The sequence below is a fragment of the Dysidea avara genome, chromosome 10 (genome assembly GCF_963678975.1).
Source record: "Dysidea avara chromosome 10, odDysAvar1.4, whole genome shotgun sequence".
Classification (NCBI taxonomy): domain Eukaryota; kingdom Metazoa; phylum Porifera; class Demospongiae; order Dictyoceratida; family Dysideidae; genus Dysidea; species Dysidea avara.
Window position 1 is genome coordinate 21,826,185 of NC_089281.1, and position 26,922 is coordinate 21,853,106.

Sequence of the window (26,922 nt, forward strand, 5' to 3'; positions counted from 1 at the left end):
TTTTAACAGCTTGTAAACAATTACACAGCCACCTTTAGCAGCTGTTGTTTACAAAATATTGTTGGTCTAGACTTCGAGATATTGGTACCGATAGAGGTGTAGTATGGGTATAGCTCAATTTTTTGGCAAAATATATTGCTAGTAAAAAGCTATCACTCTTTACCTACTTGTAACAGGATTGATTTGAGTTATTAGATAAAGGCATGCGTAGAATGCTTTGATAATTGCAAAGTATGCATGGCTTTTATTTAGTTTCTTACTGAATGAACACCTATAGCCACAAACATGACAAACAAATTGCATTCTTTCAGCTATAAACACAAGCCATTGTCTAGATTACTAAAACATGCATTGTTAGGATTCTTCAGTGGATAGACACCCCTCAGGAATGATGTAATAATCACCTCAGCTCTGCCTTGGTGATTTTTACATTATTCCTTCAGGGTTTTTTATCCACTGAAGAATCCTACAACACATGGCAGGTACAAGTACAAATTCATTTCATTGTCAGTTAGTTATAATCTCATGTAGAAAACTATAGATTGTTTGTTGATTGTGGTATGTTAAGTATCTACATGGATCAGTCCCATTGTGGTAATGATATACTGCTAATATGGACTGTAGTTGTTTACTGTTACCATCCATAGTGTGGACCATAGAGCAGCATTCAAAGAAACAATATGATGCTTAGTGATGCACTGATAAGAGATTTTGTCAATTAGCAATTCACATATAAAGTGGCCGATACTGATGACCGATCCGATATTTATGTTTACCAAAATTCCATTTATATTAGGTGAAATTGTGATTTTAAAACTCATATTGTTAGGAAAACAGTATTATCCGGGTCTGTAAAATTAATTGGCTAAGTAATCAGCTAAAAGTATAATGCAGAAATGTGGCCGATACACCGATGTCTGAGTATTCACTGATTAATCAGTGCATCACTAATGATGCTTTATTCTTTTGCCTGATGCAAAATTCTGTACATGTACCAGCATGTGATAGGACAGGTATGAGACTACATACAGTTTGCACCTGTGTGGTAAATTGTCATAGGGATATGTACATTACATGGCTTAGCTATATAGCTACATAGAGTTCTACCAAGAGTTAATAATAGTGGAGAGGAGAGTGTCTAACACAATACAGAGCTTCTACAAATGATTCAGCGTGATTCAAAGGGATTCTCTCAGATATGTTCACAAGTGCACACTGCCAGAAAAAGGAAATGTGGTGATCGCACATGGGAAGAACAAAGAAATTGATGATTAAAGTAATCTTCACATATAGAAGATACTACAAATCACAGAATTTTACAGAGAAATCCCTTTGAATCACGCTGAATCATTTGTAGAGGCTCTGTATTGTGTTGGACACTCTCCTCTCAATTATTAACTCTTTGTTCTACTGTTCAGTTTATTTAGGTACAGTGAAATCTTGTTAATAGGGCCAGCTTTGGGACCCACAATAAGTGGCCCTATTAGTGAGGTGGACTTATTAATGAAAACCTCATTAATCCAGCCATAAACAAGTGGCCTTATTATCAAGGTCTTCAACAAATCAACACCTGGCTATAGTTGCTGTAACAGCTATATACATATACTACAGGTTTCATCATATAGGATTATTCATTACTTGAGGCGGCTAAAAGCATGAAGCACATTTCTAAACTATTGTCATAGATTTGGCAGATACTCAGGAGCAGCAACTTTTGCAGTGATACATTGATTGTCTGTTCAGCTGGCCCCTTTATTAAGGGAATATTGTGTTAGCTTTATCAGTTTGATCCTGCAGTATGTGGCCACTGGCCTTATTGATGAGGTGGCCCTATTAACAAAAATTAAATCAATGAATTTTCTGGACCTGGCCACTTTTACAAGTTGGCCTTATAGAGGACAATCCATACTTGACTTCTCTCCAGTTACAATGTGGTCAAGGATTGGGTTATCGTCCTGGTTCAGTTGATATTTCTGCCAGTAGTTATGATCGCATTGATCACCACAGGAAGAAAATTTTATGAGACACATGTGTCTTATCAACTGTTGTTGGTGAAATGGGAAAGATTGCTGACAAAGTGGATCGTAAAGATGCTGTTAGTGAAGGGTCATGTGCATTGTCAGAGGCATATAAGAAGCTTGGAAGGCCTTACATGAGGGGTTATGCAATTTCTTCATCAATCACCTACCAGTTTATAATGAGCCCATTGATGTGCAAACTATTGGCAGAAGCTGACTTCCTTGAAACTGACACAACGTATAATGAAAACACAGAGCTCACTTACCTTTTCAATGCCACTGTGTTTGACTATACAACAATAAAATGGGCAGTCGTGGCCTGCATGAGAGGTAACAAGGAATCATCTGAATTTTATTGTTTAGCTTTCAAGTTAAGTTTGATACATGTCAACAGGAGCATTCCCATTTTAAGGTTGGTGGAACTCTTAAAGGAATCATAGTTGACTGGAGTGATACCGAATCCAAAGGATTGCGGGAAGTGATTGGTGAAGAAACTGCTGAACTGGTACTGAAAGGCTGTAGTGTTCATTGGACAAGATATTACCAGAGAGTAGCAGAAAGGGTGTACTGCAGTGTTTCAAAGGGAAACAGAAGAGCAGTGGTTGAGGCCTTCTGCTTAATTGCAAAGAATATAATGATTGTAGCAGAAAAGCAGCATGTACTACAATTGTTTGATGTATTGCATGACACAGGAATCATCAATTGAACAGCTTTGCATACCACTCTCTGAAGAGCAAATCACAATGTTTCTGGCTGTGATTGGTCAGGTGCCAAGCATTGGGTGGAATGGTGGACAAGAGAAAGCCATTTACGAATGTTGAGCAAACCATTTACGAAGATGGCTCCAGGTGTATGGAATGAAGCACCATTGGTGTAGAAAGAGCCAATTCCTTAGCTAAGGATGGTGACAGCAGAAAAAACCTTTGTTTTGTGCAATGCAGTCTTTGTATGAAGAAGATAAGATTTTTGCTCAGCAGTATATTGCAGCTGACGGTGGATAGAAAATAACCTATTGATTAGAAGCATCTGAGAAACAGCGAATGAAGGCTGCAGTCAAAAGAAAGGCACGACAATGTGGCAGTAAGGATAGTGCAGCAAGTTTGGGACCACCAGATAAGAAACAGCATTTTGACAACAGCCAGCAACAGAAAAGAACTAAGAAGGGTCAAAGTAAACCAGGTAGAAAATTTGGTAATTGATAATGGAGGGAGGCATGAAGTGGAAGTTCGATACCATGATGGTGTATGGTACAGAGGATGGCTGTCAACTGTTAACCTTATCACAGGAAAATGGGTAGTCCGATTTTACGATGATGATGAGACGACAGAAGTTAATTTCCCTGACAAAGATGTGTGACTTGTCAATCAGAAGTAACTTGTGATTTTTGAACAGGACGGTTTACTTCCATCACTTTGTTAATGATTGATTAGTAGTTTATCACCAAAGCAGTATGCTAACATTTGTATGCATTGTTAACCAAAAGTTGCCTCTTTTACTCAAGATACTCTAATAGAGCAGTCAAATCGAGATACTCTAGTAGAGCAGTCACAGTAGTCTTTTGAGGAGTGGTTGGTATAGCAAGCTATGTATCTAGTTATAAATAAGGAAATATAGTTGGTGAGGGCATGTATTGTCAGTAGGTGATGACTTTTTTTTGGTCTTCAACTTACAGCTAGGCTGAAGTTGCAATTCCAAAGTGGAACCCCCCTTTGTAAAAGTCTGGATCCGCCCCTGGTGCATAAACAATTGTTAGGAAATAGCATTCACTGACTCTTTATATATTGTATACGTTTCAGCAGATATACATAAATCCATTGTTCAGCTTGATGTGTCATATTTACTATTTATGCATCTTTGGCATCATTTTGAAATTACGTAAAAGCAGTTATTATGTTTACTTGTTTTTTTTGTGTACTATTTCCCTGTTAAGCAATTAGCTATGTTTCTGACTTACTTTTATTTACAGGCCTGCATAATAGCCTTATCACATGTCCCTAGTAGGATAGCACCTACTATGTAATTTACTGTGTTTATATGGCTTTTCAAAATGACAGGATGGAACCAAAAGGCATAGCCTGTACAAGGATGCTTTCCTACATGGGAGTAAAAAACAAGGTAGTGTAAATAATCAATTGCTGTCCGGACGAATGGAAGAAAGCTAATGTAGTGCCAATTCACAAGAAAGGATCTAGAAGTGATCCGGGTAACTATCTACCTGTTTCATTAACCAGCATTTGCTGTAACATATTATTTACTCCTTTATCTTTACGCATCTCAATAAATACAACATTCTATGTGACAATCAGCATGGTTTCCATTCCAAGCGATCATGTGAAACTCAACTACTGGGTGCAGTGAATGATTTTGCTAAAGTATTGAACTCTGGAGAACAAAATGATGCTTTGTTTCTTGACTTCTCCAAAGCATTTGATAAGGTACCTCACGAAAGACTTTGTCACAAATTATCACACTATGGAATAAATGGCCACTTGCTAGATTGGATCAAAAGTTTTCTGACAGACAGAACACAATCAGTTGTTACTCATGGAGAAAGTAGCTGTCCTTCTACACGTAACAGTACTTTCCGGTGTGCCACAAGGCACAGTTTTGGCACCCTTATTATTTTTAATATTTATAAATGATATTACACAAGATCTCCAGTGTACTGTTAGACTTTATGCAGATGATATCTTAATTTACAACATCATTCATTCTCCCAATGACTCTGAGCATCTTCAACAAGATTTATGTACTTTACAAGCATGGGCCAGGAGATGGCAAATGGAATTTAACCCAGCTAAATGTGTACATCTTACAATTTCAAATAAACATCATATTATTGAACATAACTATTACTTATTTGATCACCTAATTCAAAAGGTCTCCAAGGCAAAATATCTAAGAATAACATTTGATGAACATCTTACTTGGAAAAATCATATTCATAACATCTGTCATAAGGCCAATTCACCCTTAGTTTTTCTGAGGAGGAACATCAATCATTGTCCAATTTCTGTAAGATCTCATTGCTATAAGTCCTTTGTCAGACCCATACTAGAATAAGCTTCACCTATATGGGCTCCTCACCTTCAATCTGATATTTGTGCCATAGAAAAGATTTAACGTAGTGCTGCAAGGTATACAATGAACAATTACTCCTGGAGAAGTAGTGTTACTAACATGCTCACATCACCTAATTGGCCCTCTCTAGAATCACGATGTACATTTTGCAAACTAGTCATGTTTTATAAGATAATCAATTGTCAAATGGAAGTTCCATCTATCTCATTAACATCAATGTCATCAGTTACCAGAAGTCATTCACAACGTTTCAGAATCCCACAAGCAAGAATCAACTCGTACTTATTTTCCTTTTTACCATCCACTATTAAATTATGGAACACTTTGCCAGAAGATGTGGTCAATCAGCCATCTATAAACTGTTTTAAGGACATTTTGTTAAACCATCTGAATTTACTTTGATTTTGTTTTGTATCTGTGTGTTATACTCCTTGATGGAGTCCTACACAGTAATAAATAAATAAATAAATAAATTTTCGACACTCTTATTTCTGCAAACACTACCTTTGCTTTAAACATTCCTCAGACACAAATTTTGGCAAACATATTCCACTTGATATTGTACAGGTTTTGCTGTACCCTAAGTTTGATGTCAATGGCTCCCTCCCTTGACCAGTAACAGCTGAAAAGGTGAGGAGGCAAAATAATCAGTTACCATCACCATGACTCAATTGTGACCGGGCCTGCGAAACAGGGTATGTGGGTACAAACTACATCCGATCACTGTACCAGTTGTATCTCACTACTGGAAAGGAATATTCATATTCTGTAACTTGAATCATAAAACTTATTAAATGCTTACTAAGCGCTAAAAATTGCATTGTCATAGCACAATGGTACAAAGTTATGAGTGATCAAAGTTTGAAAAAGTAGGCAAAAATCATGTGCTCACATGCCCTATTTTTGCAGGCCCAGTAACAATTATCGGAGCTCTCATATATTTGTGTTTCACATATCAGAAGATTATCTGACCACTGGCTAAAATTCTAAAGCCATCAAAAATTTGATAAAATTCCCATGTAACTATGAGTTCCTAACAGGCATCCATGCAAATTTTCAGCATGTAAACTTTTGTAACACAAGAGTTATGAATTATTTTTGTAAAAATGCACTCAAATTGTTTGATAGTTCAATACACAATGGTCATTTAATAGTTTTACAGCAACTAACAGTGAAACCAGTTCCCTGCCAATGCTAAATCCTCTTTGCTTTATTCTTGATATCCTGGATGCTTTTATAGATAGTGCTACATAGTGTGATGAAAGGCTTGCTCAAAGTCCAATGTAGCACACTATGCATCTTATCAATTTACTAGGTGGTAGTACATTATTCTGGTCTATATTCTCACTAACCTCTGCTTTCAGTACAACTGCTATATCCACTTAAATCACAAGTTAGTCTCAACAGTTCAACCATCAAGTTTGACAGTAGCTGTGCTGTGTTTTACTTTGGTATTTTCAGTGAATGCTGGCATTAATGTTTGCCTTGGCTTGTTTCCTTTATTGTTTGGTGATCAACATTGAAGCAGAAACAGATATTAGACTGCCACAGACTTTAAAGTGACAGACACCAAGTACCATTGAAGGTGCAAGGTTCCAAATCCATTATAACGAAAATACATTAACTGTCAATTTTCTTTATCATGAAACGTGAGTAGAAGTAGTATAATAGCCTTTAACACACTCTAATTTCTAATTGGGTCAGTCATAGCAAAGACATTCATTTAGAAATGCAAACATGGATCAAAACTCTGTGTGGTAACCATCACTTTTGGAGGGGGGGGGGGGGAGGTTGATACAAATTGCTAAAATGTGACTGATTTGCGAAAAGGAGTCTTCCATACACATCCAATTTACGAACTTTGGCAATTCATAACTACCTGGTCACAAATATTGTCAATCATGCCACTATTTTATACCATGGAATTTTGCTGTTTCCCATTCAATAATTGAAATGTACATTCCAGTAATTGAGTCAATCCAATAATTGACTACTTAAGCTACAAGGATGAAAGATACAGAAAAGAATCCCAGACCCAGTAGTGACTTGCTAAGCAACATGCAATTCTAGGCATGTGCCAAGGGAGCCACAACAGCTGGGATCTGAGATCTTGCCTGCATTCAACCACTATTTAACTTCTCACCAATTGAATAGGAATTTCAGTGTTGGAAACTCTAATAAAAGCACACATTTGTATTCCTAGAGCTATGGTCTTTATTATTTATTTATTTATTTATTTGTACTGAGCAGTCAGCCCTGCTGGTATGCTCAGGAAAAAAAAAAAAAAAAAAAAAAAAACACCGTCTTGATCACAATAATTGTAGAACTGTGTTTTCAAGACAACTATTCAGTACACACTCTTTCCATGCACTAAGATTATCTCCAATCTATGGCATGACAGTTACAATGATCACATGATCTGCTGCAAAAAAATTATTCTAATAAAAGCATATGCATTCCTATTCTACACACTGTTATCATCCACTGATTTATCTCCTGTGGCATAAGAAAGCAAGGAAAGGGACATAATGAAACAGCAGTGAAATCATGATGAAATGGTAGAATACGGATACCTACAGGTACAGTTAGGCAGGCATCATGTGATTAGTAAGGATAGTCATGTGAATTCTTTGTTTTAAACTGCTTGGCGTAAAATCTTCCCTTTATAGTATACTTCCCTGTAAAGGTACTTTCACAATGCATTTTATGCCAGTGACAGTGGCATAAAAGCTTGTCATTAAGTACTTAATGACAAGCTTGGCGTAAAATCTTGTCTTTAGGGTTAAAGAAATGATTGGCATAAAATCTTGTCTTTAGGCTTAAAGACAATTTTTGTCATTATACGCCAACGTCTGCACAACCCGTAGTTTATGTGTGACTGCAGTGTAGTTGTCCCATTTAATGCGGCAGGTGGTACCAATCAACATTGCTGATGTGTGGCTATGAGCCCCCAACTTGCATGTCTGTGGTTGATGCAGTCAGGTGCTACTCATATTACAAGTGCTACTGATGTAGCTCATGTTTGTGTGCTACTGACATAACTCATGTTACAAGTGCTACCGAGGTAGCTCATGGTCATGTTTGTGCATAGCTCATGTTTGAGTGCTACTAGTGTAGCCTGTGTTCGAGTGCTATGGACATAGCCCCCAATGTAGCTCATGTTCAAGTGCTACTGACGTAGCTCATGTGTGAGTGCTACTGCATGACATCAGTCATAATTGAGTGCTGCCAACTTACATCATCTGAGTGCTACCGACATAGCTCATGTATGGGTGCCAGCGTTGAAACCGGTTCGGGTCATCCAGGTAAACTGGGTCACATTTTCTCCGGGTCATCCGGGTCCGACCCGGTTTACAAATTATCCGGGTCTGACCCGGATTGAATCATGTGAGAAACGAAATTGTTCGTTTGACGACGTGGAAACTTATAAACGCTATTACGTAACTTTTTCGTGAGCCACGCCCACTTATCGCGTTACAAACATGTTCAGCCACGCCCATTTATTAGTAAGTGCAGTTTGTAGCACGAAACTGTTCGTTGGCTGTCTGCAAGCTTACGTGGAGCCACGCCCACTAATCGATTATTGTAAGTGTTGTATATAGTCAAGTCTTGCAGCAGGATAAGCACTTTTGTGAGCCACACCCACTTCAATATATCGGGAAATTGTAATACTAGGTATGCACGAAGCCATACCCAATTGCTGTCTGTAAACTCGCAGTAGCTACGTGGAACCAAAACCCACTGACTGATTTTAAATTATAAACTTACCGTCTTAGTTATCACATAACTACTCGTTTAGCTACTCAACACGAATCGAACGCTCAAAACGTAGTCTCGTTCGCTCGAGACTACTGAAACATTAGTCTCGCATGGCCAGACCACTTTTTCTTCGTCACGGCTCTTATCAATTAGAGTTATCGCACGCCTCGGCTTTAATTAATCCGGGTCACATTCGGGTCAGTGGGTCATCCGGGTCAGCAGTAGTGACCCGGTTTCAACGCTGATAGGTGCTACCAACGTAGCTCATATCTGAGTACCACCTATGTAGCTCATGTTTGAGTGCTACTGACATAGCTCGTGTTTGAGTACTACGGATGTAGTTCATGTTTGAGTGCTGCCAACATAGCTCATATTTGAATTTAGCTCATGTTTGAGTGCTACTGATGTAGCTGGTGTGCCGGAGTGCTACCAACATAGCTCACATGGTAAGATGTAGCTCATGTTTAAGTATCAACTTACCACATTTGAGTGTTGCCAACATAACTCACATTGTGATATGTAGCTCATGTTTCAGTACCAACTTGCCTCATTTCAGTACTACCAACATAGCTCATGTCTGGCTACTACACGTCTGAGTGTTACTGACATATTGAGTGCTACTGACATAGCTCAGGTTTGAGTACTCCTGGCATAGCTCATGTGAGTGCTACCAATGTAACTCATGTGTGAGTGCTACTAACGTAGCTCATGTTTGAGTGCTATCAGCGTAGCTGATATTTGAGTGCTACCAACATAGCTCATGTTTGAGTACTACCGACATAGCTCATGTGGGTGCTACTGACGCCGCTCATGTGTGGTGCTACCAACATAGCTGATGTTTGAATGCTACCAGCATAGTTGATGTTTGAGTGCTACTGACATAGCTCAAGTGTGAGTGATACCAATGTAGCTCACACTGTGATATGTAGCTCATGTTTGAGTACTAACTTACCTCATTTCAGTACTACCAACATAGCTCATGTTTGAGTGCTACTGATATAGCTCATGTTTGAGTGCTACTGGCATAGCTCATTTTGAGTGCTACCAACGTAGCTCCTGTGTGAGTGCTACCAACATAGCTCACATTCTGATATGTAGCTCATGTTTGAATACCAACTTACTTCATTCAGTACTACCAGCATAGCTCCTGTCTGGTTATTACTGATGTAGCTCATGTCTGAGTGTTACCGACAGCTCATGTCTGGGTGTTACTGACATATTGAGTGCTACTGACGTAGCTCAGGTTTGAGTACTACTGACATAGCTCATGTGAGTACTACCGACATAAGTAGCTCATGTTTGAGTGCTACTGGCGTAGCTGATGTTTGAGTGCTATCGACGTAGCACATGTTTGGGTGCTACCGACATAGCTCATGTGTGAGTGCTACCAACGTAGTTCACATTGTGATATGTGGCTCATGTCTGAGTACTACCAACATAGCTCATGTCTGGCTACCACTGATGTTTGAGTGCTACCATCATAGCTCATGTGTGGGTGCTACCAACGTAGTGATATGTAGCTCATGTCTGAGTACCAACTTACCTCATTTCAGTACTACCAACATAGCTCATGTTTGAGTACTACTGACATAGCTCATGTGAGTGCTACCGATGTAGCTCATGTATGAGTGCTACTGACGTAGCTCATGCATGTTTGAGTGCTACTGGCATAACTGATGTGTGAGTGCTACTGACGTAGCTGATGTTTGAGTACTATCTGACGTAGCCAATGTTTGAGTAGCTCGTGTGAGTGCTACCAACATAGCTCACATTGTGATATGTAGCTCATGTCTGAGTTCCAACTTACCTCATTTCAGTACTCCCAACATAGCTCATGTTTGCGTACTACTGACACAGCTCATGTTTGAGTACTACCAACATAGCTCATGTGAGTGCTACCAACGTAGCTCATGTGTGAGTGGTACCGATGTAGCTCATGTTTGAGTGCTACTGACATTGTTCATGCGAGTGCTACCAACATAGCTCATGTTGAGAGATGTAGCTCATGTTTAAGTACCAGGTAATTATTGTATGGTGATTGTGCAATTCATTAACCAAAAAAATGACCAGGAAGGGAACCAGAAACATTTAATTAACTTTTTGTGACTTTATATAATGCCAAAATGGTCCTCAGATGCTATGCTTTTTGTTGAGGCGGATTTTTTGATGATATTATTTTGTGGGCCACGCCTACTCCTTTGTGGTCCCTACTATACAATACTATTGTATTAAGACAAAATACAACTTAAGTACAGGGGTCTAGACTCAGGGATACCAAGCACCGGATGGACAGTACATGAGCCCTGGAAAATCTTACACTATTAAATTACAATATAAAAATAATAATTATAAAGTTCAGTTTAGGCAAACCAATAGATCCCAGTCCAGGGAGGCTCTAGAATTAAAAATTTTGTATGAGCAGGAGACAGCTATGCGAGCAGCCTGCTCAAACAGGGATCTTATGGTCTTTTTTGCCATTTCACAAGCATTGGCTGCTTGAGCAATTGTGCCTGACATAAAATGGCCTAAACAACCAATCTCAATGGAAATGAGATTGACAGATATATAAGCCAGAAATTAAGCTGAAGGTCATATTGTAAACAGCTATACCGGTCTTCCTAGCTCTAGCAGCAGCAAGTCTTGCCAGGGCTCCTGTACTGTCCATCCAGTGTTTGGTACCCCTGAGTTTAGCTAGATCCCTGTACTTAAGTTGTATTTTGTCTTAACAAAACAAGACATCTCTCTCCTGTATGAATTTTTTCAAAATTCCGTATTATTATTATTATTATTACTATACATACACACAAAATAAACACAAACAGATCAATAATTTAGTCCAAAGTAATTACAGCACCATCATCAAGTCCAATGGACCTCCACTTGGTGTGAGATCCACGGATACACATTCCAGTGGCATGTAAGATGGCAAAAGCTATAATCGAGCACGGATCCACCCCATAACTTCTGCTGAACTTTGCTCCCATTTCAATGAAAAGCAATATGCCAGATTATTATTATTATTATTACTAGGACCGCGTCACATACAACCAAGTACATACACCAATGTGACAGCCCCCCGGTGAGGCTATTAGGTGGTGAATGCATTATCCCCAAATCAACTCAATATGTCACAGTAGTGACAGATATAACACTATAGTGGCATCGTAACTAAAGGCCACCAGTAGCTAAGTGCCAGTACATCATTGGTGTGGTATAAATGGCACAGTGATGTGTACAAAGTATATGTATACAAAACATACAGGAGAGAACTATACATTATTGCAGTATTGTATGTAGCAATACATTATAGGCAACATCACCATGCAGATAAAAATTATTAGCCAATATACAGCAATGCATATCAACATCAACTAGAGGTAAGTAAGGTTCATCAGTGGTGTAGCAATGGCACAGTGATGGGTGACACACTATAGTTATGCATACACAACTTTCAGGAGATAGCTACACAATGCTGTAGGCGTATGCAAGCCAGATGAACCAGATAAAGGAAGACAGCCAAGCCACTAGAGCCTAGTAGCTACGCCAGGTGAAGGCAAAAAAGATTAAGCACGTATTGAATTGCCTGACACCAACACAAAGAAAGTTCGCCATGCCAGCTGCACAAGACAAAATTGTTTACTTGTATTTTATATGTAACTGTAAGCTTATTGTAAAGAGCGTGGCATATGTCAGTTTAATGTTTTCTTGTATTGTTTATTTACATGAATGAATCCACTGGCAGCTGGCATGGAGACTTGAGATGTTACAAACATAAAAACTTACTTGCAATCTTCTTGTTTACACAAGTGGCTTCTGTAATCTTCTTGTTTACACAAGTGGCTTCTGGCTCTCCTGCACGGGCATCACTAATCTTCTTCGCGCAATATGTAAGTAATTAAGCAAGGGTGTGGTACTGGGCGTTATATAGAATTACACGTATGGTCAAGTCATCAGCACAAACAGGAGCGACGATTATACGTTTGTGCCTTCATTCACAGGCGAATCTATCCCCGGTTAGTTCATGTCCCTAGGCCTCGTAGTTTTCTCAAACATTAATTATTAATTATTTATTTAATTATTTATTTATTTATTTATTTATTTATTACGTAATTTTAACCGCGTTTCGTATTATTCTTAGTACTTGGTTGTATAATTATACTATATTATACAGACCTCAAATTGAGTAAAGTGTACGGGATTAGTTAACAACTAGACTACAAGCAAAGATTTAAGTGTCAACATTATTAGTTTCTACTATACATGATTGGGTAGGTGATTCCATAATCTAACTGCTGTGGAGAAGAAGGAATGGTGATATGAATCAATTCTTGAGGATAAGTGTAAGAACTTTTTACTATACTATGGGTGTGATTTGGGGTAGCTTAAAGGATGTCAGTGATGACAAAGTATATCTACTTGATGATTAATAATGTTATAAAACATTATATACCAAAGTTAATCCATGTCTTCAGCTTTCTATTGTTTGCCAATCAAGTTGAGCTAACACAGCTGTAACTTTCTGTAACAACTTCTACTTTCTGTATCAACTTTAAACAGGCTGTAGGACCAGGCGTCCCACAGACCTTCAGCACTTGTGCTGTAAAGCCTTAATAAATAAACTGATATCCATTTGGTTCTATATGGGATACTTAATAAGTCACTCTCTAGAGTTCCTTGGATACATATACATGAAATTGACAAGGAGAAAACATCCTGACCGCCTGGCAGACTCCTGTAAGCATTTGAGCATTAATCGGATGGCTGCAGGTTCGAGGCTGCCCAGGTCCAGTCATGGATTTTTTCTCCTTTCTCCACCTTTTTAAACATACTTTCTGTAACAACTTTAAACAGGCTGTAGGACCAGGTGCCCCACAGACCTTCAGCACTTGTGCTGTAAATCCTTAATAAAGTAACACTGGAGTATCTAGAGTAATCACTGAATATGAATCTAGCGGCCTTCCTTTGCATCATCTCCACTTGTTGTACATTAATTTTGACCGGATTTGCGAAAAGGTACCCTTTCCACACATTTGTCATACCAGCAAACAAAATGATGTAACATTTGACTCCTTACACTGATTAACTTGTTCTTAGTATTAAAATGTAGCCATGCAGATGTTGTAGCTAGATTCATTAAAAATTTCAAGCAATTATATGCTATAATCAAAATGTTATGAAGCCTTAACATTCAAAAAATGGGTAAAATATTGTGTGAAAAGGGTACCTTTTTGCAAATCCAGTCATAACTTGTGTGTAAGGGGACCAGATGACTGCTGCATATTTGAGGATGGGGCATATGTGGTATGCAGTATATATATAGGCTAAACTTTTTTCAAAGGGACTACTGTTATAGTTGAGCAAAAGATGTACATATTTTCACTTTTCACAAACAAACCAAAAATTACAGAACTTTCTGTTTTAAGCTTTATAAAGTCTCAAATCAACATAGTTTTTAATATTATAGACTATGCAGTAATAAAGTTGAGCTGCCTTCTTGCATCATGGTTATCACTGCTACACAATATAGTCCATATTTAAGTTAACTTTGGTAAGTTTTCTTCAATTTGCCAAATTAATCAAACTTCAATACCACCAAATTTTCATAGCGTAAGATATTAGCATTTCAAGCTAGCTTGACTGTATAATCTATAATTACACACATAATACATGACATGTGTGTGCTTGCTTACAGTATGCAGAGTTCTATAATGATACACTCAATAAAAGTGCAGTCCTATAACTCACAGTCCTATGTTTTTTACAAAAGTACAGTGTAGATCAAAAAGAACAAGACAAGGATTATGATTCACTTTTACACTGCTCACAGCATGACTTCTCAAACAGTCGGTAGCGTAGCAAAGGTCCAAGATGTTCAGGTATTGCAGTTACACTATTCTCGCAACATTTCTTTTCACACATTCCTAAGTTATCTAGATGACAAAATTGTTTTAAGCATATTAAGTATGGGCACTCCAGACCACACATCCTAAATGAGATGGGCTTAACATCCAGACATCTATTATCATCTACTGTTACATTTCCCATTTTGCATTCTAGTATTCTTCTACTCTCACAATCTTCATTGCACTAAATTAAAAAAAGAGAGACTTTTATACTTTATTTGTGTCTGTACTTACTTCACTCCATGGTGATGTAACCCATTGTGCGCTACACCCTGAAGTCTTGTAACAGCTCCGTACATATGATGGCTTTGTTGAGGGATCACACTCTACCTGTTCATCATCATCATTGGATATTTCTCTATCATAAATACAATACACACTTCTGTATTGATTTCCTTTTGTATAGCAGTTGGGTGCTTCGCACTACAAATTAGTTGTAGTAAATATTACAACTAACAATGACATACTGTTGTATTCCATTCTTGCACAATCCATTTTCCACTACAGTGTACCCCACTGCAATTTCTTTGTTCTGCTGGCTTGACATATCCACTATTTTCAAAGCATATTCTGTCCTCAACTATTCTTTTGTCTTCAGTGCAGTTAACATTCCTGATTTGGACTCCATTGCCACATCTCATAGAGCACTACAGCAAGAAGATGAAATGATTTTTTGATAAAGGTAAAAATAGTAAGAGTTCCGTCATTATGTTTGTATAATGGACTACTGGAAATTGTCAAATATATTGACATAATATTAAATGGAGTTCAGCACAACTTTTAAATGTACATTTTTGGTAATTTATATAGTGTGTTGATACAAACGCTTGCATTGATTCTTTTAAAAGAACAACCAAAATAGATGTAGCATCCTGTGTCCATTAGACCACAAATATAATAATAATAATATAGATGGTATGTATGTATAATTTTTTGGTAGTCAGATGAACCAATCATTTGTGCCCTAGTAAAGTAGCCAAGCTTAAATTGGAAAAATTATTTGTAAGAAAAATACTGATGACACTGTATCACAATGCATACAAAATAGGGAAAACAAAAGAAAAGGAATAATAGTTGAAAAATGAGTGTATTTAGGTACATAAATGTTTGTTCAAGTCAAAAGTGATATTCTGTCACAATCAAATATATGCCAGGCCTGCAAAAGCTGGCATTTGGGAACAAACTGTATACTAGCTATATCACATAACAAGTCTTAGAGTATCTGCATCCTTTAAAGTTTGAAAATTTTCATGGCCATAACATAATGAGTTAATAAGTTATGAGCCATGAAAGTGTGCTTACATTCTTGGCTTTCACAAGCCCAGTCAGATATAACTAATAATTTACATTGCTCCAATCAGATGTAATCCATTTATAGGTGCATGAGTGTCCAGTACAAGAACGCTCAACAGCAGGTTTCATTAATAAACTGCAATCGTGTTTGTGTATCTTTCTTCTGTAAGCATCCATGCAAGTAATGTTCCTTCTTTGAGTTCCATTCCCACAGCCAGAAGAGCACTAAACACAGTAAAATTATACATGTTATAGTCATTGCCTAACTTACCATACTCCATTGTCCACTGTCCCAATGGTTATGACAAGGGTGAGTGTTACATGTATGTCGTGTTGCTGGTTTTGTTATGTTATCACACTCCCCTGGAGTTGGGACTGGAGCTAGTTCAAGACAATATGTACGTGCACAAGTAACATTCCTCCTCTTGTGTCCTCCACCACAACTCTTTGAACAAGGTGACCAATCAGAAACTTGCCATCTAGATGTGAATATTTCTTTTTTGATATGTACAATTCAATCATCAATATGTATTAACTATTTCCATTGGTTGTGTCTTTGTATTGAGGTAATAATTTACAGGAGTGTTTCCTTTGTGACCATTTTTTGCAATACCAAATGTTCTAATAGCAAATGCAACATATACCATATGAATCCATTATCTGCGGTCAAGATGTCAGAGAAGCATAATCACGGGCATATCTAAATTGATCTGAATTGAGCAAGGGGGATTGTACCCCTAACTTTCTTTTATTTCCTGGCCTTTCGGAATAAGATTCACACTAAAACAGACTGGAAACTCTCACCTGATTAAAGCATAACCGATACATAAAAACTGTGCTTTATATACACGTGGAAAAATTGCTTGCTATATTGGGAAAAGAAATAAGCGTGCCATGATTGAGATACTCTAATAGAAATGTGGGCACAATTCTTGGATGCCAGGTTTGATATATACTGAATCCCTTTTAACAATAACCAACATTTGGAATCTACACCCTTATAAAACAGGGAAGTAAACTCAAAATATAACCAACTGATTAAAAAAATCACCAGATTGGACTCACTCAGAGGGACAAGGTGGCTGATCACAAAACTGGATAACAGGTTCTAATCCTTCCATTGATAGTCCATTACATTGAGAATTTGGAACCCTCATCTGAGTGTGTACCTGCTGACAGTATATTTCTGATCTTTGCATTCCTAAAATTCATCAAGTTTTACTGAACACTCCAATTAGTTATTATCTATCTACCTCTTCCACAAGTTTGACTGCAAGGAGTGAAGTCATTTCCAACAACCCACTGATAAGGATTACTACCATTATCTGGACACTTCTGTAAGTACAAGGCATTCATTAGCATCATAACATGCAAAACAAAGTTAATTGTATAATATTGATGATGTATGGTGGTTGTGTCCTTGAAACAAACATTGAAATTACAATAATATTAATACCACAAGTGTACAAGTATAATGCTCTGTTGGAACTAGATATTCAACACTGTATATGGCATTCCAAGCATCATAGCCAAACAGAACAAAATGGGACAAGCCTCATTCTAAATAACATATGATACAGTATGCAATTACATCATGGTATATTCCATGGTCTTGTTAATGCTTGCTTATGGGGCTGCACTAAATATTTAGTGCCAACAACTATATACTTTGACTATTAACTTTCCTACACAGTGGGAGAAAAGGTATCCAATTACAATGTAGATACATTGTGCGGCATGTATCTTATATGCAATTGAGTCAAAGGTAATGCATGTCAAGTCTAACTTGTTGACCACCTGGACTGACACAATATAAAGTAAATTACTACATACCATTTGATATGACTTTTCACATATGCTGATACAAGCCTTGTAATTTGAATATAGTGGGCGTTGTGGGTCATAGCCATGGTAATGCACCAGCATTTTAGACAATCCAACTTCCTTCACTTTGCCCACACATTAGGAAAGCAATGGACATACAAATTGCTGTACATGGTATAACTTACCTTACTAGCATGCAAATATGTGTTTAAAATACTTACTACACACTACCCATAGACATACCATCACATTGCAAGCTCTGTATTCCTTTTGTGTTCCATTGCAACCAGCATTTCTAGGATAAAATTATGCGTTGAAGTATCTATATATATAACACTGTTTGCGCTGTGGTTGAAAATATAAAACATATAAGCTTACTGGCAAGGAATAATCCTCTCCTCAACTCCCATACCACAAGTTCTAGAGCAGGCACTCCATTCATCACTCAAAGCCTAAAATAAATCAGTCTTCTTAAAATTGCAATGATGATTGCAAGCACGTGTATATACACACTTACTGTTTCAATAACAGAAACAAAAATACCAAATAAGAACACCTGCTTGCAAAATATCATCCTCTTTCTGCACATCTAAAGAGTGCAACTGAAATACCACTATGGCAAGGCGGCTAGCTGCCTTTTATACTTAGGAAGCCTGTCAAGTACTACTTGTCGGTTACCTGTCAGTTAAGAATTTATAATGAAGGGATGTGTGGATTATAAAAACTCCCACATAAGAATTAGCTCTATACACATGTGTACTTCCACTTCCAAAAGCACACATAGCTGGTAAGGTTTCTAGAAGCCCATGAAAATCTGATAAGGTAAGGTTTGTTTCTTACTATTATTATTAGTATACGTAATAGGATGGATGGCTGTGGTATTAAGGATTAATAGTGTGAGCATTGTAAACAGGAAGGAAATAGTGCAAGATTAATAGTATGAGCATTGTAAACAGGAAGGAGTGAAATAGTGTGAGGCAAAGCCAAGCACTATTTCCTTCCTGTTTACAATGCTCACACTATTAATCCTGATTACTACAGCCATTCATCCTATTGCAAATTAATCTGACAATCATAACAACTGACACAGAAATTCAAAAAATAACCACTGCAAAAGACCAAGTACACTTAGCAACCGTTGCTATGGTCTCAAAATGAAGTTTACCTTGACCTATGTAGTAACCAAACCATATTGTTGCTATGCCGTGGGGCATCCATCACTATGGTAATACTAGTTGTCAAGTCGGACATTTACTTCTAATAGAAACACACCACATTGTTTTAGCCAATCAATTAGTATTACAGATTTTTGTTAAGGGATCTTGACAAACAAGTGTAATACTAACTCTATTGGCTAATCGCTTGAGCATTTCAATATAATACGTCAAGCTGCTATTGATGAGAGTATTATATTGTAGCACATTCACTTGTTGGATCGTAATTTACTCACTACTTGTCAACATAATTATAATATTATTAGACTGGCTTAAAGTTGGTAGAGCTGCAGTTATGAAGGGAAGGAAGTGTTCAATTTATCTCAAGTTGAAGTTGAACAAGTCAGTGCTGTTAATCACAACCACACACATGTGTGTGTGCATATTGGAATTACACATGTGACCATTGACACCTAATCTGCTTTGAATAACCCATTATGTCGTAAATGACACCATCATGCACAAAGCTATATTTACACACTTGATGAATGCAATTTGATACATGGGTGGATATTATGCACAGGAAGCCATAAATTATATTCATGTTAATGGCACATGTTTATATGTAGTGAACTTTTAAGTATGTTGCTGCATGTTGTAATCTACACATGCAAATCCACACAAATTTTTATGCTAGCTTTATAGCAGTATCCATGCAGATAATATCTCAAACTAGTGATAATAGAAAGCCTCATAAATTTAAAGCATTGCAAGGATGGGTGGTGGAATTGTTTTTGCTTATCTTTGAAGGAAAGTACATAGAAGCTGGACAAAGCAAGATTTATTATCAAAATTTACCAGTAACAGGTTCCACCCTGTCACACACTGAGATGCTAAAGTGCAAAGCTCATATATGGTAAAGTAGAGAGTTTATGAAAACACTTTATATATACTAAATCGTATAAGGAAGTTCTAGTGTAGAGCTTCTTCCATGATATAGTAGATCTCTGCAGTGGTTAGTACGTATTACTCTGTATGCATGGGGTATAGTTATAAGACAATTGAGGAAGCTTGGTATAGAGCCTCCTACATGATGTAGTAGGGAGTTGATTCTTTAGTAGTGACTGTGTAGTGTAAATTACCCTTCCCTCTCCTATATGGTTATGCATTATGAGAGGGAAGTGGTGCTGAGCCCCATACATTACATAGTAGAGAGTTTAATGTTGTGACCAGGGCCAGCATATTGTCTCTTTTCCTCTCCTACACACATGGTAGTAGACTAATTGATGTAGCTATTTAAGTTGGTATTGTGGTAACAGAAGTTTTCTCTATTCACCAAGTAAGTGATATTCTAACTTGTAGATGGCCTACTCCATCATACATGTGACATTTCCACCAAGCACACCCTCCAAGTCTTTTATTTCAGCATTCAATGGAAGGACACCTTGAATCGTAGACAACTTTATCACCAGGATACTTGTCCGTGGTCTCATTTTTGTTAATATTCATCAATACAGACCCCTGGTATACTCTTTGCTAATAAGCACACTTCATTTTTATGTAACATTATGTATAATGTCGTACTATTCTAGTTGAGGAAGTTAGGTTTCACAACTCAGAAGGTGCATACTTTAGTCAACTATATTGAAATTCATAACTTTAGAGGCTCTGACTAGGGCTGTACCAAACTGGTAACTGGAATGGTGGAATGTGGACTCTCTCTTCTGAAAGCAAATATTTAGGCAACTGCGTGGTATATAAATTATTTACATAATATAATGTGACTGGTACACAGTTAGCTGTACTAATCACTTTATGAATTGCCTAGGTTCAGCTTTTTCTTATGCTCAAATTTTGTTTGCTTTTGCCATTAGTCTATTAGTTGTATCAGAAAATATTATAAATACTTTGTGGAGCTATGGAGTTCTGGTTGCATGGTATTTACAAGAACAAATGTTATAACTAAATCTATATTTATCAGCTATTGCAAATTATGTATATAGTGGGTTTATAACCAAATAATCATAACAGTTTCAGTTTTAAAAAAAATACCAACTGCATTAATAGCACACTAATCAACAGTGTACCACATGTAGAACCATCTTAGTATCATACACATGCACTGTTTCAATCATATTACTATAACATAATATGCATAAACTATAGTAACCTCCTCTTACAGCAGTGATGCTATAATATTGTCTGTCTTTTCAGTGCATATATATTTGAGGCCACCACTGTTATGCACTACATGCATAAAAATTTAGTTGTTATTTAAAATTATATTACATTCATTATACTGATTTTAGAAATCTAGTCCATGAAATTTGCTGCTTATACTCCATGCACAACTGACTTTAGGGATTCAGATACAAGTAGAACTGATAATCTATGTTAAACCAATTAAACTGTACAGAAAGATGTTGCCTTCATAAAAGTGGAAAAACTATGAAATAAAAGATAGCAATCAAGAAACATATAAATGTAATTATGTTAATGTTATCTAATCAAAAACAGCCAAGCTGTAAAAAAAGGTGCGGCCCCTAAAAGGCCATGGTGAAAAAAGATGTGAAATCCAAGGTGGCGGCTAAGAAATGGCTGTGATGGTAGGTTAATGGTAAAAATTTTAATAACGACAATTCAGGTGAATTTGTGTTTCAGCACCAAATTCACCTGAATTGTTGTTATTAAATTTTTTACCATTAACCTACCATCACAACCATTTCTTGGCCGCCATCTTGAATTTCACATCTTTTTCACCATGGCCCTTTAGGGGCTGCACCTTTTTTTACAGCTTGGCTGTTTTTGATTAGATATCACTTCTTTTTGTATTTGCATAGGCTGGCTTTGGGGCTTTTTTAACCTATCCTTTTTCTTTACCACTGGAAGAATAAAAAGACAAAGCAGATTTTTAATACTTCATGCCTAATCCATGTCTTAATGATGGAAACTGTGTAAATATCACTGGTGGCTACATGTGTGATTGTGTAGCAGGATTTACCGGTGTTAACTGTACTACAGATATTGATGATTGTGATCTTGATCCTTGTGGTAATAATGGAACTTGTATTGATGAAGTTAATGGCTACACATGCAATTGTAGAGCAGGATATACTGCATCAGCAATTTCTAGCTCAATTTTAGCTGTGATTTGATTGCTGCTAATACCAAGAGATAGCAAAGATGATATACATCTCAATGCATTGGCAATTTTCTTGATTCCTAATTCTTGTATATTACAATTGTTCAAAAGCAAATGTTGGAGAGATGGATTGTTTTTGATAGCAGATGCAATTGCAACAGCAGCTTCATCAGCTATTTCATTGCAAGAAATATCCAAGTGCTTTAACATTGATAGCTTCATTACACTTGAAGTAATCTTCATAAGGCGAAGTCCAGATAACTTACAATTTGATAGATTCAAATGTTGTAACATTATATTGCTCTCAATAACATCTGATATATCATCTGCCAAGCATTGACCATTTGCAGTACTGCTTAGATCTAAATGCCTTAAACAACCAAATAGTTTTAGGGACGGCACAATTTTGCTAAATGACTATAGTTCAAACACAGAATGACTCAATAATAAATGTGTTGTGATTTTGTTGCTATGAAATACTTTATCCAGTTCTAATCACATAGTGATCACCCTTGATGGTTTGCAGTACACATCTATCCAGTTCTGTGTGGCCATTAACTTCTAACAGGTGATTGCATCATTCTTTTAGGTTTCTTAAACTGATTGGCTAATTATTATATTATTTGTTGTTACACTTAAAAGGCTTTACATGTCAACAATTGGCTACTGAAAATTGTTGCATTTTAAAAAAGGCTTCTGTTGTTGGCTTATTTGATTAGCTGTTATATCACTTTCTTGATGCACTTAAAAGGCTTTTGTGATTTTGTTATTTTATTGGTTACTTCACAGTGCAGTTACAGAAACAAACTATGTGATTTGGGATTAATTGCACTCCTACTATTGGAACTAATGTATGGCCAAGAGTTAATAATAGTAGGGAGGGAGAGTGTCTAACGCTCAATAGACCTGTATAAAATGAGCGCGTAAGACAATCTGGCTTCTTGGCCAGACGTGTTGATTGCATGAAGGGAGATGTGAAATGAGGCACGCCGCAGAAGGACGTTATCGATACTACTAGCTGTTCACGAATCAGTCTCGTGAGCAACGTGCGAGGCAACGTGTGCAATCAAACATGTCGATTTGTGATGAACAGCCCTAGGTATACTACTGGCCGAAATTGAAGCAGAAACAGTTCATGCAGCCTAGCAAGAAGAAGCGTCAGAGAAGATCAATGAGGAAAAGCGGAGATGAAGCACGCCGCTCGGAAGCACAGGTAGAATTACATCACGAATCTACCGTTCAGCCACGTCCCGAGGTATAAGGCCCAAGAAGAAGCGTCAGTCGAGGAGTGATGAGCCGGAAGTAACGAAGAAGAAGTGTCAGACGAAAGCAATGGCAAGGAAAAGAAGCGGCGCCGATGAAACACAGCCTGAAGAATCCCAACCTAAGAAAAAGCGCCAGATGAAAGTTATGAATTATTTCTCTCTGGTTCTTCCATCACTCACTGCTTTCTCACCAACTATCGATTTTGCAAGGCCATACAAAATTTATTTATTTATTTATTATTACTTTATGGCAAAATGTGACGTAACGTGTTTATTGCGGTCATCAGCACTATAGGAAATTACAAAGGTATACGATAATAAGCGGGGTGCTCTACGCGCTCATTTTATACAGGCCTATTGAGCATTAGACACTCTCCTACTATTATTAACTCTTGGTATGGCTAACTAAATCACTATGTGATTATAACCAAGAGTGAATAATAAAAGATATAACTATCAAAAATGGCCTATCAAAAATGAAGGCTTCAAGTCCATAGGCTTCCCTCAAATTTACAGAAGAGGGTAGGTGTTAATATGCTTTGTTTGATCTGTGTAAGTAGTTACTTTGAGTTTCACTGCTGAGTGTTAACTTGCTCCATCAACACTTTAATCATAAGTGTGGATTTACTATAATAACCAGAAAGACTTGAAGCCCTCATTTTTGATAGACCATACTGAAGTTAGATACTCTCTCTTTTATTACTCACTCTTGTTATAACTAATAGAAGCTATAGTACAATGTTCCTCCACAATTTTTAATAGTTATAAATAAAAGAAGGTCATGAAATGACATGAAAATCAAATTGAAATACATTAGTAAGGAGGTCAGTGGAAGTGACACATCTTCAAATTTTATCATTAATTTTTGCATTGCACTAAAAGTAAGAATGTGACCCTATTTTGGAAAACCATACATTTTGGCACAAAGGTCAAATTTCTTTTTTATAGCTATAATGAATCCAGCACTAGTACCTTGTGTGAAAATTTTGTGATGATACACTGAAGCTTTCCAAAGATATGGTTAACTTACTGCCTAATACATAACAAACTATCAGTTTATAGTACTGTATAGTAACAAATTGATGACAAATCACTTTGTTAACAAAGATTTCCATTCTTACAATCTAAAATGGATAAAAAGAGATCCTTGATAGTTTAATCATGTGTTCTTAGTGATTTTCCTCAATTAAATCACATGTAGCTATTATTGTCTAAAGACAAGAGAATGTTTGGTTTTAGGAATGAACAAATCACCCAATTTGTAAGTTAATTACTGTCCCACACATTGTGAACTACTACATGGCCTAATATAATTGAGTATATCTTCTAGAAAACAGAAGCTATGGGTGTGAAATTTCACAGCAATAAGGCTTAATCAACATGTACAAAAAAATTAGTTTAAAAAATCTCTGAAATTTTCAATCGAGTATTCCCACAAATTTTGCATGTGTCCAATTGTATGGTCTTCAAAATATGGTCACAAATATGCACATGTAGCCCAGAAACTGTATAACTCTATTGATCACCATCTGTACACGTTTAAGTCCACTCCACTGAGTGTATGATGATAATTATATGATGCGCTGGCTGTTCTATTGGAATGCTGACTGTTGTATGAGAGTAATGGTTAATTTGTGGAAACTGTGGGAAAGTCCATTTTGATTTTTGGGTATACAAAAAACAGGTATAATAACTGTTGTTGCCATATACGCAGTCAGATGCATTTAAATGGTTTTAACTAATTAGCCCCCTTCAGACTGAGAGAGAAATAAAATAGAAATGATAGCGGAATTCCCGCCCTGTAGTTCAGTAACTCTGAAGTACTCAGGAGGATACCATCAGTTGATGAAATGATATCTCAAAAACAGTTTTGCTTTGAGGGTTACATGTGGAAATCTATGTATAAATTCTATATATGTTAAGTAATTCAGACAATAGCATCATTGAATGAGCATAAATTGCTAGTATTCCTGATCTGTTAAATAGCTGATGTTCTTCTTAATGGCCATACACTAAGGCACATAAATCACTTGGAATATTTAACCTCCATATGTAACATCAGAAAATAAAGTATAATAGTAGTTAATTATTTGTGTAAATGTACACCAATTTAATTAGTGGCTGCTAGGATACCTCTATATTGTATTAATGCTTTACAGTGACCAGCACTGAAGGTCTGCAGCAACATGTGCTGTAGCCTTATATGAGGTATAGTTGTAACATCAGAAATTGAAGGACAACATCCAATAAAGTAAAACATTAATTTAGGTACTAGCCGTAACACCTTGCAAGTAAACCTTATAAAAATAATTTAATAACTGGTTGCTAGGATACCTCTGAGACCAACCGTACTGTAACATAACATCAGAAATTGCATCATAATACATTGTACACTAGAAGACATCATACAACAACGTAGGTTGGCTGCTAAACTCTGTACTTCTGTAGGCTGCACTTGCCATATAATACTTTACAAAAATGAAGGATGGTACATACCTTGTATCTCCTGTAACACAAACACTGCACAAGTTCTGAAACCTCAGAAAGTACCATGCAACTCTTGTAACCTGAAAAACAATTTTAATAATTGGTTGCTAGGTACACACTAATAGGATGATGACACTTTTGGTGATGAAATATATACGTAGTAAACAAATCGGTGCTGTATTGCCATTATCACATACAAACATGAATATGTGATTGGCATGGCCATCTCTAGGTGACTATTTTCCAATGTTCATAGGAGTCCAAATTGGTCTTTCTTGTTTGGTATTGTCAAAGTGATGCTGAACTGAATCCAGGACCTATGCATTTCCCATGTTACAAGCCAGTTCACATTAACCAGTGCACTTTACTGTGTGATATCTGTGCTTATTGGTGTCATTGTGGATGTTGTGGTGTGGATACTTCCACGTACATTTCGTTTCAAAATGTAAGAGTGTTTAATTGGACTTGTTCCAAGTGTATTACTGATGTAATGCCCTTTCATTATCACTCGGTTTTAAGGTCTTCTGGCAGTGATACATCTGATATTGTTTCTCAGTCTGGATCTATTAGTTTGACATCTTCTGCTGGTTTAAGGGTGGGTCATCTAAATTGTTGTAGTTTATTATCTGTTGCTGCAGAGATGTTTGACCTTTTCACTCATCAAAATATTGGTGTTTTTGCTATTACTGTGGCATGGTTAGACTCTTCGATAGCTGATAGTGAGAATATTGCTTACACCTCACCTATTAGTATTGTGCATAATGATCGTAATCATCATGGTGGTGAGGTTGGCATTTCTTCTTTCATCAAGGGTGAAATATGTGGTACATAAGACTCGACCCCTTTGGATAGAACTGTTTCCAAAGGTAAAATGATCTATGTTATTTTGTTTTGTTTATTGTCCCCATCTCAATATAGCTTTTTTGACAGTTTTCTGGCTGAAGCACATTTACAGTGTCCTCATTTGCTGTGCTTGGTGATGAAATTATTATTGTC

General features: G+C 36.9%; 2 protein-coding genes across 4 annotated transcripts in view; both read right to left on the minus strand.

Annotated features, from left to right (window-relative positions):
* Positions 1-12,877, minus strand: part of LOC136268454 (thrombospondin type-1 domain-containing protein 4-like) — a 36,504-nt gene extending 23,627 nt beyond the window's left edge. Inside the window, exon 1 of the mRNA XM_066063802.1 lies at positions 12,642-12,877. The gene's annotated coding sequence lies outside the window, so the exon portion shown is untranslated. The remainder of the gene's footprint in view (positions 1-12,641) is intronic.
* A 1,449-nt stretch (positions 12,878-14,326) lies between these two features.
* On the minus strand, positions 14,327-18,479 carry LOC136268457 (thrombospondin type-1 domain-containing protein 4-like). 3 transcript variants are annotated; one of them, XM_066063807.1, is made up of 11 exons: positions 18,396-18,479; positions 18,257-18,330; positions 18,122-18,173; positions 17,308-17,389; positions 17,120-17,255; positions 16,326-16,533; positions 16,109-16,279; positions 15,229-15,408; positions 14,996-15,184; positions 14,895-14,945; positions 14,672-14,844 (listed from the first exon to the last, which is right to left on the minus strand). In XM_066063807.1, the coding sequence occupies exons 1-11, from the start codon at positions 18,465-18,467 to the stop codon at positions 14,785-14,787; spliced, it is 1,275 nt and encodes a 424-aa protein (XP_065919879.1). In that variant the 5' UTR covers positions 18,468-18,479; the 3' UTR covers positions 14,672-14,784. The 3 variants fall into 3 exon arrangements, with proteins under 3 accessions (XP_065919878.1, XP_065919879.1, XP_065919881.1); XM_066063806.1 differs by having other exon boundaries at positions 14,327-14,945; XM_066063809.1 differs by having other exon boundaries at positions 14,835-15,091; positions 15,142-15,184.
* Positions 18,480-26,922: the final 8,443 nt, after the last annotated feature.

Excerpts from the sequence above, each read along its gene's own strand:
- LOC136268457 (XM_066063806.1), bottom strand. The coding sequence starts at position 18,467 with ATGTGCAGAAAGAGGATGATATTTTGCAAGCAGGTGTTCTTATTTGGT. Across the intron at positions 16,534-17,119 it reads CAGCCACCTTGTCCCTCTGA|ATGGCAAGTTTCTGATTGGT; the intron begins GTGAGTCCAATC and ends ATTCACATCTAG. Across the intron at positions 16,280-16,325 it reads ACAGTGGACAATGGAGTATG|TGCTCTTCTGGCTGTGGGAA; the intron begins GTAAGTTAGGCA and ends TACTGTGTTTAG.